We start from the raw sequence: 14,036 nt of genomic DNA on the forward strand, positions 1-14,036 counted from the left end.
GACACCAAATATCAGAACACAAAAGCCACAAAGATTTTGCGGGCGATGAGTGTGACAAAAAATTTGTGCAAAAATTAAGTTTGTTTGCGCATCAAAAATGAGTACACACAGATCGCGAAGATTATTCGTGCAACAAGTACGAGAGAAAATTTGAAAAGAAATCAACTTTACTTAGACACAAAAAAAATATTCCACGAAGTATTCAAAAATTACTTATGTGAAATTTGTGCCAAGAGATTTGATAATAAGCATAGTTTGCTCCTGCACATAAAGAAAATACACAATGGGCACAAAGATTTCACCTGTGATGAGTGCGAGAAAAAAATTTGGAATAGAATCGATTTTGTTAAATCACTAAAGGACAATACACCAATGTCGGAAGTATACTCATGCGACAAATGTGATGAAAAATTTGGGGATAAAAGAAATTTGACAAGACACCAAGAGTCAGTTCATGAAGGTCGCAAAGATTATGCATGTGACAGGTGCGAAAAAAAATTGGGGATAAAGGACAGTTGAATGAACACCAAAAAACAGTTCATGAAGGTCGGAGAAATTACTTATGCGATAATTGTGAGAAGAAATTTGGAATTAAATCAGATTTGTTTCAGCACTAAAAGACAGTATACGAAGATCGGAAAGATTTCGTATGTGATTAGTGTGACAAGAAATTTGGACACAAATAGCATTTGCTCATTCATCAAAAGACAGTCCATAAAGGTCACAGAGATTACGCATGTGACCATTGCGATAAAAAATTTGGAGAAAAATCGACATTGTTGACACATTGTTGTACTTGTTGACACTGATGTCGAATTTATTTCGGAATGCTGATAAATGTGGACTCAGTGATTCTAAATGCGGGTAATATTTTGTACTTAGTACCAGATATTCAGATAATTAATACATTCGAAAATTTCTGTGATGTGAATAACTTCGTGATTCATGATAAGTGTATTATTTTATCAATGAAATGTGCATATCTTTATCACGTTCTATTTAAACAATACGTTTATTTGAATGTCTGTCAGTACACTAAATACTTATAATATATTTGTGGGCATTATTCATTAAATTTAAACGATTAAGAGAAAAAAAAATGTACAGAAAACAAAAAGAGAAAAAAAAAATTTCATATAAATAAAGAAATAAGTACATGTTTTTCGACGCTTACACATTTCTGTTGCTTACATATCACTATTTAATCCATGTCTATGTGAATATCATACCGCATTTTATTTTTTACCATTGTGTATTCTATCGATGTGGGGTTTAAGGTTGGTTTTTTGTAAAAACGACTTTTCACATTGATTGCATGGATGACATATACCTTAATGCACGGAGGCTTTGTGCCTTTTAAGATTACTTTTTAAGGAAAATACTTTTCTGCATAAATCGCATGGGTGAGTTATACCATTATGCACCGAATCTTCGTGTCGTTTGAGACTCCTCTTAAATCTGAATACTTTTCTGCATAAATTGCATGGATAAGTTATACCATTATGCACCGAATCTTCGTGTAGTTTGAGACCCAGTTTTGATGTAAATACTTTTCTGCATAAATTGCATGAGGGAGTTATACCTTGATGAACGGCATCTTTGTGAACTTTGAGAATGCTCTTCCGTGTAAATACTTTTCTGCATAAATTGCATGGATAAGTTATACCATTATGCACCGAATCTTCGTGTAGTTTGAGACCCAGTTTTGATGCAAATACTTTTCTGCATAAATTGCATGAGTGAGTTATACCTTGATGAACGGCATCTTTGTGTAATTTGAGACCGGTTTTTGATACAAATACTTTTTCACACAAATCGCATGGGTGAGCTATATCTTTATGTACATTGTTAATATGAAAAGTGAGACGAAATTTGTAGTTGAATGATTTTTCACACTGGTCACATTTGAAAAGTTTTCCATTACTCATGTGCTTTATATTGATGTGGACTCTTAGATGACCCTTCTGTGTGAATATTTTTTTACATAAATCACATGTATATGTTATACCATTATGCACCGTACTTATATGAAGATTGAGACCTCCTTTGGAACTAAATTCCTTTGGGCATCTATCACACTTATGATGATTGATATTTTGGTGCACAAAATCGATGTGGTTCATGAGACTTGACTTACGTTTGAATGTCTTTCCACATGAGTCACATGTGTGAATAATACTTCTGCGTGCCTTATCAATATGTTTTTTCAGAGCAACTTTTTGTCGCAATCCCTTTCCACCTGTACCAAGATTGTCAGATTTCTCAACATTATGCACTGAATCGTATTGATTTATGAGGTAATCATCTTTTTGTGCGAGTTTGGTCTTCTGTGTGAATTTTTTTCCACGCATGTCACACGATTGAGTAATGTGATCGTACGACGTATCCTGATGCACTTTACGATTACTGTTCTTTTCCAACTTTTTTGAACATGTCTCAAGCTTTTCAGATTCTTCGTTGTTATGTACTAAATTTACAGGCGGTATTATTTCGTTTTCTCCGTTGGTTTCGTAGTCATTATTTGAATTTAATTTTTCTATATTATTATCCAAATATTCTTTTTTCACCATATGTAATCGCTCATCCTTAATCGTAGCACGAGTTGCTTCGCCAATTTCAGAATCTTGCAACTGATTTTGAGACAAACAGTCTAATTTTTGCGGTGCAAACGAAGTTATGGTAGGTTCTACATTTTTACATTCAAACACTATTTCAGTCTCATTATTCAATTGAGCATTACAAATTTCATCTTTTTGTAGAAGCGTTTGAGCCTGAAAGAAATTGAAAGTCATTCACACATTTTCGGCTATAATTTAATCGCAAACGTATAATAAACTTACGGCATATTCTTGCAGGAGTGGGATATATTGTGAATTATCAGAGTCGGGTTTCTGTATATTAATTCTACATTCTTCATTTTCATAAAGTGATTTATCAAAATGAGCGACATATCCAGGCTTGTTATTGCTGCTGACTCTCTTTAATGTTACTCTCGGTATTTGTTCATCATTTCCTAAAAAAATAATTAACTATATTAAATAACTTGTTTTCAAAGCTATTTCACTATCAATGAATGTTTTACTCACCATCATTTTTCGGCCCAAGATGCCGATTTATTTTTTTCGGAATATTTTGGTCCTTGCTGGAAAATTTATTATTTTCATCACATCGGTGATTTGCTCTAGTTTTTGACCTACAAACTGTAGTTTCCTGATTTGGAGTATCTTCTAGAATCGCGAGAAGTTTCATCAAGCTCCCGGCAATGTTAAAAAGGGATTTCCGCAGTTCAGATTTATTGGCCGATCTTAATTAAAATAAAAATACCTAATTAATAGAAAATACACTATACATTTATAATTTTCAAATTATCTAATTGAAACTCGTATACATACTTTGCATTCAAAAATTTTAAGAGCATTTCTCGTACTTTTTGGTTCTCTTCCAATTCCTCGCGCGAAAGAAATCTTCCATCTTGGTCAACTTCTTCTTCATCTCCGTGTATACAATTTTCCGTAATTTCGGTCTCATTGTTTTGAAATGGTCGGCTTTCCATCGTTTAAAATCTAAAGAATACCAATGCTGATAATAGTAGAGGAAGTTTTAAACTTGCTAACAAAAATTTATGGCTCGATAACTAGAATAAAATTAGATATGAAGTTGTTTTTAAATGTTTTTTTATAAGATACCGACCACACTTTTTTACCTTTCACTAATTTACAATACTCTAATTATTTATGAAAACAAAAAACTTCTAACCATTAATGTATGACCATTTCATTAGAATTTCGTAGAATCTTGCTACTAAAAATTGTCAGGCTCACTATAGAAAAGCAATGATATTTGACTAGGTCTAGTATGGGACGGACCCTCGAAAATAATGCGCGAATCTCAGAGGCACTAAAATAATATGAATTTCACACTTTTGACTTACTTGTAGGGAGATTGACCGGAGACTGAATCGTATACATGAATTGCTGTTCAATAAGTCGGTGAGTCGCGGCGTCTCGGGCACACTTCGTTTGTTTACACTTGTGATATGCGCTTCGCTTGATCACACGGCGTAACGTCTTTCTTTGAACAAATCGTCGGATGATGTCAACGTCTATCTCTCTATATTAGCAAACTAATCAAATTTGGACCTTATAACCGGTCAGACTACACGAGCAGAGAATATAATCTGTGCAATGACAAAATCTTATTGTGTGTTCGGGCTGCGACTGGGTCGGGGCTTTGGGCTCGACTGCTGCCGACGAATTCGCTCGTTCGTTTCTGCAGCGGCGAGTCAAGAGCACGCGTCGACTGCTCAGTTACTTTTGCGTACTCAGGCGCTGTCTGTGTTGCCTCGCAGTCAAAAACTAACGCAAACTCAACGTATACGCCTCGCACTTTTTTAGCTTTGCGCACATGTTTTTAGTGTTGAAATGGAATACGTATTTATTCACGCACTACTTGTTGACACTGATGTTGTACTGATGTTGATGTTGTTACAATTTGTACTTAGTACCAGATATTTTGATAATTAATACATTTGAAATGTTCTGCGATCTAAAAAACTTCGTGATTCATGATAAGTGTATTATTTTATCAATAAAATGTGCATATCTCTATCACGTTCTATTGAAATGATGCGTTTATTTAAATGTCTGTCAGTACACTCAATACATATAATATTTTTGTTTGCATACAATATTATTGTTTTTTAAATTGTTTAGGATTCAAATAAAGGCCCGTGATGAAATCGGTCTTACATCGAATTTATATAAAAAACAATTTTTATGTGTTGCTCCCATGTGCAGCTTGAATTCCATGTAAATATTAAGGAGGTACCTCCGTCGAAGAATTACAAAACAGAATCAAACCAAATTATGCTAACATGCTCATTTTTATAATAGGAATGCACTGTTAAAATTTGGTGTAATTTCACTACTTAGTTTAATAGGTATGAGTAAAACATTTTAACATTGTTTCTGATGCAAATGGCGATAATTTTGGCATATCTCATAATTTACAAAACGGATTTGTGTGAAACTTTTTGAGCCCTTCAATGAACTATCACAGTACCTCGTATTAAAGTTTTATAAACTTTCACTACACGAGTACTGAGCAATTAATTGAAAACTATATATGAATGAACATTCTAGTGATATTCAGTGCAAATCTCGGGCGTCAGTAAACGAGCGACATAACCTGCATACAAAAGCTAATCAATGTAGTATGCGAAATTGCTAACAACGAGCAGACGCGCCTGCCTAGAGACTTTTTTAGTTAGGTTAGTTCTAGTTATTTCTATCATACGAGTGACTACGAAAACTTGACTAGAGTAGTAGTCGGAGGTACCTCCTTAAAAATTTTATGCGTGCTTAATGTCTATGTGAATATCATACCGCATTTTATTTTTTACCATTGTGTATTCTATCGATGTGGAGTTTAAGGTAGGTTTTTTGTAAAAACGACTTTTCACATTGATTGCATGGATAAGTGATACCATTATGTACGGAATCTTTGTGTTCTTTGAGAATGCTCTTCCGTGTAAATACTTTTCTGCATAAATCGCATGGGTGAGTTATACCATTATGCACAAAATCTTTGTGACAGTTGAGACCCCTTTCTGATATAAATACTTTTCTGCATAAATTGCATGGATAAGTTTGTGACGGGAAATATATCACATATATTCCCCGACACAACGATACCTTCGATGCTCGTCTGGCTCGAGAGATCGCGACTAATGTACACACATTCACACATACACATAGACAAGAGGCTGGCCAGCGATAATTTAAGTACACAAACACACTAACTATCTCTCGAGCCATATCGGTATCCGCGTAGTAAAATCATATCGTAGTTAATCGGATTCTTTTGCCATCGACATGAACTCGCGTCTCCGAGATTATATTCGTTGAGTCTGCATGCTCTACATGCAGTGGCGCCCCGAGCACACTTTGTAATTATTAACTCAATTTAATTTCTTTATGCAATATATTTTACAATATTACTTAAACGTTAATCCTTTGTCTTATAATTTGTTAACCTCGCCCAATTTATCCTCACAAGTTATACCATTATGCACCGAATCTTTGTGTAATTTGAGGTTACTTTTTTTGGAAAATACTTTTTTGCACGCATCGCATGGGTAAGATATGCCTTTATGCATGGAATTTTTGTGATAGTAGAGACCCATTTTTGATGTAAATACTTTTTCACACAAATCGCATCGGTGAACTATACCTTTATGTACTGATATAAATTAAGATTTGACCTCTGCAGTTGTCACTCTCCGGAGAATTGTAAATATAGTTATGTTAGTATTAAGTTGCGCCGCTAGAGGGCGAGGTCGAAACCCGCAATAAAGAAAGATGAGTTGTAGGCTGATATAGAGGTGTAATTCCATTATGCTATGGATTTCGAGTTTAGACTTCTGTGTAGTGTCAACACTAGTGTCAACTTGGAACTAATCAAAATACGAGTAGCATCATCAGACAAATTATACATTCTCATTAACAGTCTAACCTGTCTTTCCCAACTCTCATAATTGTCGCTATTACCGTCAAATGTACTTAACAATTCACCGATAGAATTAACAATTTTCAATGTATCAATATTTTGAAAATTTCGGGGACGAATATCTTCTTGCGGCAAAGTTCCTCTTGAATGTTGGGGGTTACCTGAAGCTTGAAAGCGATCGTGTTCTTGATCGATGGTGTTCAGCACAACCAGGTTGCCGTGTTCCGATGATCGGGTTGAAGCTGCGTGGCTGGTGTTTGTATTCGCTCTCAAGTCCGAAACACTCTGTTGCGACCCGCTTTGATCAATACCTCGGGCAAGCAGCAAATTGAACTGTTGTCGCAATTCATTGAGTTCTTTGGACATAGCATCTCGCTCGGTGGTTAAGCGCTGACAATCTTGCCGGGCCTGCTTCAAAGAAGGATTGTTGTTTTCGCAAAACTCCATAGTCCAGGCTCCATCGGGATCGAGTTCTTTTAAGCGTAGAATTAGGTCAGCTTTATTCCCAGCCGATTGTTGATTATTTTGTCGTAGAATTTCACGTAATTCGGTGACTGTTAAATCAGACGGCTCGGCCATTTTAGGTTATTTTGATTTCAATTATTGCAATTAAATATGCAATAGAGTATGCACAAAGCAAAAAAATTTAAGATTAACGTTTTCTAATTTTCACAAAGTTTCAAAGAAAATTACGTCGACTCTATCCCACTTCTGATATTTGTAGCAATAATGATACGAGAAGACGTGTTAATCCGTTAATAGTTTTTCTCAATCTGAACTTTATTTTATCAATCAACATTAACATAGCAACGCAAAACAACTGAATACAGAAATAGGAACGCATGTATATAAGTATTTTCCTACATCTGTATGAATTTCTTTCCACAAATTTGACACGAGTGGGTAATGTGATCGTACGAAGTATCCTGATGCACTTTACTATTAGTGTTCTTTTCCAACTTTTTTGAACATGTCTCAAGCTTTTCAGATTCTTCGTTGTCATGTACTAAATTTACAGGCGGTAAAAGAATACGAATAAAAAATTAGAAAAAAAGTTTTCCTATCTGTTTCGTGTGAGATACCGAACACATTTTTTACCATTTACGAATTTACAATACTCCATTTATTTATGAAAGCACAAAACTTGTAATCATTAATGATTGGCAATTAGATTTAAATTAATTTCGCTACAACGTAAAATAAATTTTGAATACATTAATTCTTACAATTTCCAAAAATAGTGAGGGTAATCAGAAAAGCAACGATGGTTTGATGGAAGTCAGTGGATTGGCGGTGTCCCGAGCACACTTCGTTTGTTTACGCGTAAAAGACTACTGAGTGACACTGTATGTGAGATTCAGCGTTGTCACACAGGCGACTGCACGAGTCAGCTGTTTGTTATACTTTATTCATTGATATGACATTGCCAACCTTTTAATACAAGTAATTAGAATTAATTTGTCAGTTTTGGACGTTCTTAATAAAAAAATTCTTTTAGCTCGCTTTTAAAAATCACCCTTAATGTTAAAAAAGCAAGCATTTTTCTCGAGTAAAAAACTCGTTCAATTCACAATAATTGTTTTTTTTAACACGTTGATAAATGTGGACCCAGTGATCATATGCGAATGATAATTTTTAGATGAAACTAGATTTATGAGAAAAAACTGTGTAATTTCCACATTTTTTGTACCTAAATATGTGGAACATAAATATATTGACAAAAATACACAATAACACAAATTTTAAATAAATCAATAAGCTACGGGCAGGGTAAATAAATGTCTACATATGGTCATCCTGTATTTATATGCAGTACAATGAAATTTGATTTACATTCTTGATTTATAGAGTTAAACATTGATCGAATTGTTAATCAGCATATCAAACTGGATCTTTGGAAAGGATTAAAATACTAAATTAAATCATTTGTGCTATTATTTTTTATGGTATAACACTTGCTAAGAAGTACAAAGACATTAAAAGATAATTAGAGTAACATTTAAATTGTGCGCATAACGATTTCTGTTTTTTTACCAAAGTTTCATTTTTCATATTGATAATTTTCATCATTCATTGAAGGAAAATAATATACTCAACTCTCTATCATCGAATTTTTTAACTTCATCTATATCCACAAAACCTTGTATTTAATAAAAGTTTAGTTTTGAACTTAATTGAAATGCTATCTAAAATTATGTGTTCTATTCGTTCTACATTTGATTCTATCTTGCTGTTGATTAAAGACTAGTAAAAACTAAAAATTTTAAAGATAGTTCAAGTGACAATCACAAACCAAAAGCATTACAATCATTGCGTTTCTTACTGCAATACAAACGGAATCCACAGATTGCGTGTTCTCATTCATAGCCTGCATACTAATTTCCCCTAAACTATTGGCCTTCAGTTGTCCGATGAAAAATTCGCAATAGTTCTTGGCCAGCCATGGGTTCTTCTGCGAGAATAGTTCCAGTCCCGATCGCCTGAAAAATCCTCTAGTTACGCTGCGTCCTTGTGAGACTCGTCACGCGGAGACAAAATTCCAGACGTGAACTCTGGCAGTCGAATGAAATCGTAGAGCGACAGGTGCACAGCGACTACTTGCGAAATCTTCGCTACGGAGACACTCGTCGAGATCCAGTGTCTCGTCGATCAATCCGTGCTCGGGGAATGTCTTCATGATCGTCTGGGCAGCGGTTTTGGTCCAGTTCGTGTCTTTGGCTTTTTCAAGACTCGACGATGGACATCGTGGGAAACCCAACCATCTGGAGCGTAAATTCGAGCGGATATCTTTTGGCGAAGTAATCCTCGAAAACAAAGCTGGAAAAACCAGCACCATGATTCAAAAGTACTTCGAAGATATCGGACAAGAGATTCGTCACGGCCCATTGAAGCGGCGCGTCCGGCCCAACTTGTCCAAAGTCCAATGCACCACTCCATAGTCAAGTGGCAATTGGGATTCTGCCCAAGTTTGAAAAATATTCCGACGATATCTTCACAGCCGTACTCGCACGTCCCATGGAAATGAGTCAAGACTATTTCGTCTAAACGAAACTGTCAACAGCTAGAAGTCACGCAAGCTGAAGTTTTGGAACGCACTGGCCCATGATCGCTTTTTTAATTTGCTGCTGAATTTGGCTTGTGACATTTTGTCTGCGATGCCAGTAAACGTCGATATTTTCTTTTTTTATGCAAGCTGATTCATGTAGCGATCCATATGATTTTATCGAAACTTGCGTTAAAGTTACGGTTGACTAATAAAATCACCCATGATCAAATGGTATTAGATTCAATTTAAAATGACCCGATTGTATAAAAAAAAGAGTATGTTTCGTTTCAACGCTAATTACCAATGATGAATGAACATTTGAGAACGAGCTGCGCTTACTCCTTCAGGATAAAATTATATGATATAAAAGATATTACATATCCACTAAACATATTTATATGATACATTATGAAATTACTACGAGAGTTTGAAAAATTTTCTGCGCGATGCGTAAAAATGATATTCATAGTTTTTTTTATTGAGTCATGCACATTCTTACAAAGTTTTATTCGAATAATACGTTTATTTCAACAATTATTATGTTAAATATATATTACGTACATTTCATTTTTTACCATTGTGTACTTCATTTATGTGGAGTTTAAGGTTGGCTTTTTGTGTGAATGAATTTTCACATTGATCGCATGGGTAAGATATGCCTTTATGCACAGAATCTTTGTGATAGTTGAGACCCTTTTTTGATATAAATACTTTTCTGCATAAATTGCATGAGTGAGTGATAGCATTATGCACGGCATCTTTGTGAACTTTGAGATACTTTTTAAGTCTAAATACTTTTTCACACAAATCGCATCGGTGAGCTATACCTTTATGTACATCATTAATGTGGGAAGTGAGATTACATTTGTAGCTGAATGATTTTTGACACTCGTCACATTTGAAAAGTTTTCCATTATTCATATGCACTGCATTGATGTGGACCTTTAGAGTACTCTTTTGAGTGAATATTTTTTCACATAAATCGCATGTATAAGTTACGCCATTATGCACCGTACGCTTGTGAAGATTGAGACCACCTTTGCTACTAAATGCCTTTTGGCATCTATCACACTTATGACGCTTGAGATTTTTGTGAACAAAATCTATGTGATTTTTGAGATTGGACTTACGTGTGAATGTCTTTCCACACGAGTCACATGGGTAAGTAATACTTCTACGTGGCGATTCAATATGTTCTTTCAGACCGATTTTTTGTCTAAATGCCTTTCCACGTGTACTACGGTCGTGAGATTTTTTATCATTGTGCACCGCATCAATACGATTTATGAGGTAGTCTCTTTGTGTCAATGTCTTTCTAGATGCATCGTATGTAAGGTCAATATGAATTGAATTAATGTGACGGTCAAGTTTATTTTTTAACGCAAACGTCTTCCCACATGTATTACATTGGTAAGGTTTTCGACCATTATGCACTACTTGAATATGGGTATCGAGTTTCGTCTTTTGCATGAATTTCTTTCCACCAATTTCACACGAGTGGCTAATGTGATCGTGCACTGTATTCCTAGGGACTTTGAGATTACTGTTATTTTGCAACTTTTTTAAACATGTCTCAAGCTTTTCAGATTCTTTTTTATCATGTACTGAATTTACAGGTGGTATTATTTTATTTTGTCAGTTGGTTTCGCAGTCATTTTTTGAATTTAATTTTTCTGTGTTATCATCCAAATATTCTTTTTTCACCATACGTAATCGCTCATCCTTAATCGTAGCACGAGTTGCTTCACCAATTTATGAATCTTGCAACTGATTTTGGGACCAACAGTCTAATTTTTGCTCTGCAAATGAAGTTATGGTAGGTACTACATTTTTGCATTCTAATACTATTTCAGTCTCATGGTTCAATTGAGTATTAGAAAATTCATTTTTTTGTAAAAGCGTTTGAGTCTGAAATAAAATCGGAAATAATTCATGGCAAATTTTCTTTAATAACGGTGAATGTAACTTAGATGCAAATATATAATCATATTACGGAATTATCTTGCCAAGGTGGGATATATTGTGAACTTCTAGAGTCGGATTCCTTTTCGTTAATTCTACATTCATCATTTTCATAAAGTGATCTATTTGTATAACCATGCAGGCTTGTGTAATGCCGGAACTGGCATTATCTGTTGGGCCGCCCTGACGAACCATCGTCGACTTGCCGAGTGTATAGTTAGTTATAAGAATCGTTATTAATAATTGTATTTTGAATATGATTTCATGTGAGCGCCAAGTGTGAAAGAATAGAACGTAAACACGCGTATACGTTGAGATACTAGAGCGTACATATGAACGGAGAAAAGGGTCGAAGATTGACTTCGAATGGAGCTCGAGTGTGAGAGTTGAGCGCGACATCCTGGGGGATGTCTAAGTCGGATTGACGAGTACCGCGCGGCTAGTAAGATCCTACGTCGCCGGAGTAAAGAGTGCGAGTGTCGGTACGAGTCGATCCGAGTGCGCGAGAGAGAACCAGCGGATCCAACGGCCGAGCAGACCACAAGGACAACCAAGGGTGGATCTGGACCAGGAGAAGATCTCGACATCGTGTGGTGAGTCGGGCGGCCCAGCTTTTAGTCGTTGTATTTGTGAGCCGTATGCGCCGACGCGCCCACCAGGGCTACGATCGTCGCGTCTGCCGTCGACCGGGTATTCGGGTACTCTCTGAGGCCATGTATATTGTTTGTTTTATACGAATAAACCTGGTAGTTGTTATTGTTATATGGAGTGTTTGATTCTTAATGGGTGTGTGAGTGTACAGAGCTTTCCTTTCCCGTATTGCATGAAGCTTACAGGTAGACCCCGGACGTGCAGAACGGATCCACAGAGCCAAGGGACACACGTAACCGACGAGGTGCGTCGGAGTAAGATCATAGGTTACACTTGTTATTGGCGCATAATTTGATTGTTACTATCGGTATTTGTGGATCATTATCTAAAAAAATAATTAACTAAGTTAAATAACTAGTTTGACAAGCTATTATAAAAATCATAATCAATCAAAAAATGTTGCACTTGCGCCGATTTTTTTGTTCGAGATGCCGATTTATCTTTTTCGGAATACGTTCGTCCTCGGGTGTCAAAGATTTGTCATTGTTATAAGATGCATATTGCTGATTTGCTTTGGAATTTTTCACCCCACATCTTGTACTTTCTGGATTCGGAGTATTTTCTAAAAGGACGAGAAGCCTCATCAAGTTTGCTGCAATGTTTATAAGGGATTTTCGCAGATCAGATTTATCTTTAGTTCTAAAATAAAAGTACATAATTTATGAAAATTAAATTATGTTTTCACTATTATGTAACTAAAAGTTTTATACATACTTTGTTTTCGAAAATGTTAGAAACACTTCTTGTATTTTTTTGTACTCTCCCAATTCCTCGTGTGAAAGAAATCTTTCTTCTGTGTCATCTTCATCTAGGTGAATGTAATTTTTCATTATTTCGGTCTCATTGTTTTGAGGAGGTCGACACTCCATCCTGGCGAATCTAAAGAATACCAATGCTCGTGTTAGTAGAGAAAGTTTTAACGCTGAGAAGAACAGGATGATGAAACTGAAATTCTATGGCTCGACTACGAGTATAGAATTAGACAAGATTTGAAACTAAGTTTATGAAATGGCCCAATATGGTAAAAACACTCAAGATTAAAAAGATTATATCTTCAACCTTTCATTGATGAACGAACTGGGCCCACTGATCTAGCGTTCAAAATTGATAAAAAATATATGATACATTAAATACACGTGCATATGTCTTAATATGAATTTACAAGAGATAAAACGATTTTTTTCGCATATACAACATATTAAAATTCATCAAATATTAATACATATTAAAAAATGCTGGGATGTATAATAAATCGGAATTCATCTTAAAATTATAAGTGAAGGAATTTTCATAACGAGAGGGTAGAAAAAATTGGTCTTTGTGTAATTTGAGGTTACTTTTTTTGGAAAATACTTTTTTGCACGCATCGCATGGGTAAGATATGCCTTTATGCATGGAATCTTTGTGTAATTTGAGACCTATTTTTGATGTAAATACTTTTTCACACAAATCGCATCGGTGAACTATACCTTTATGTACTGATATAAATTAAGATTTGACCTCTGCAGTTGTCACTCTCCGGAGAATTGTAAATAAAGTTATGTTAGTATTAAGTTGCGCCGCTAGAGGGCGAGGTCGAAACCCGCAATAAAGAAAGATGAGTTGTAGGCTGATATAGCACCAAGAGGCCAGTGCGGCCATCTTGGTGCATACAATTTTCTGTAAATTCGGGTAGAAAAAAGGCACTGCACTGTTTATAATAGACGACGGTTTCTTTATTTTTATTCTTTTTTGGTCGCACAGTAATACACTGCTAGATCGCAGCTGACGCTGCAGCATGCGTCTCGTGTACGGCGTAGTCGCTCTCACAGATGAGAGTGGGGGTCGAGCTGATAAGCATGAAGTGTGCTCTGATATCAATCGCATGGCG

The 14,036-nt window shown here is 35.5% G+C and overlaps 1 protein-coding gene across 1 annotated transcript; it reads right to left on the bottom strand.

Moving 5' to 3' along the window:
- Positions 1-1,576: 1,576 nt before the first annotated feature.
- Positions 1,577-3,553, bottom strand: LOC106654033 (zinc finger protein 182-like). Its single transcript, XM_014373722.1, has 7 exons — positions 3,393-3,553; positions 3,087-3,304; positions 2,841-3,013; positions 2,600-2,771; positions 2,019-2,536; positions 1,751-1,964; positions 1,577-1,638 (listed from the first exon to the last, which is right to left on the bottom strand). Exons 1-7 carry the CDS (start codon positions 3,551-3,553, stop codon positions 1,577-1,579), a joined length of 1,518 nt encoding a protein of 505 aa, XP_014229208.1.
- Between the last annotated feature and the right edge of the window lie 10,483 nt (positions 3,554-14,036).

The sequence above is a fragment of the Trichogramma pretiosum genome, unplaced genomic scaffold (assembly GCF_000599845.2).
Source record: "Trichogramma pretiosum strain Unisexual culture from Peru unplaced genomic scaffold, Tpre_2.0 scaffold61, whole genome shotgun sequence".
NCBI classification, from domain to species: domain Eukaryota; kingdom Metazoa; phylum Arthropoda; class Insecta; order Hymenoptera; family Trichogrammatidae; genus Trichogramma; species Trichogramma pretiosum.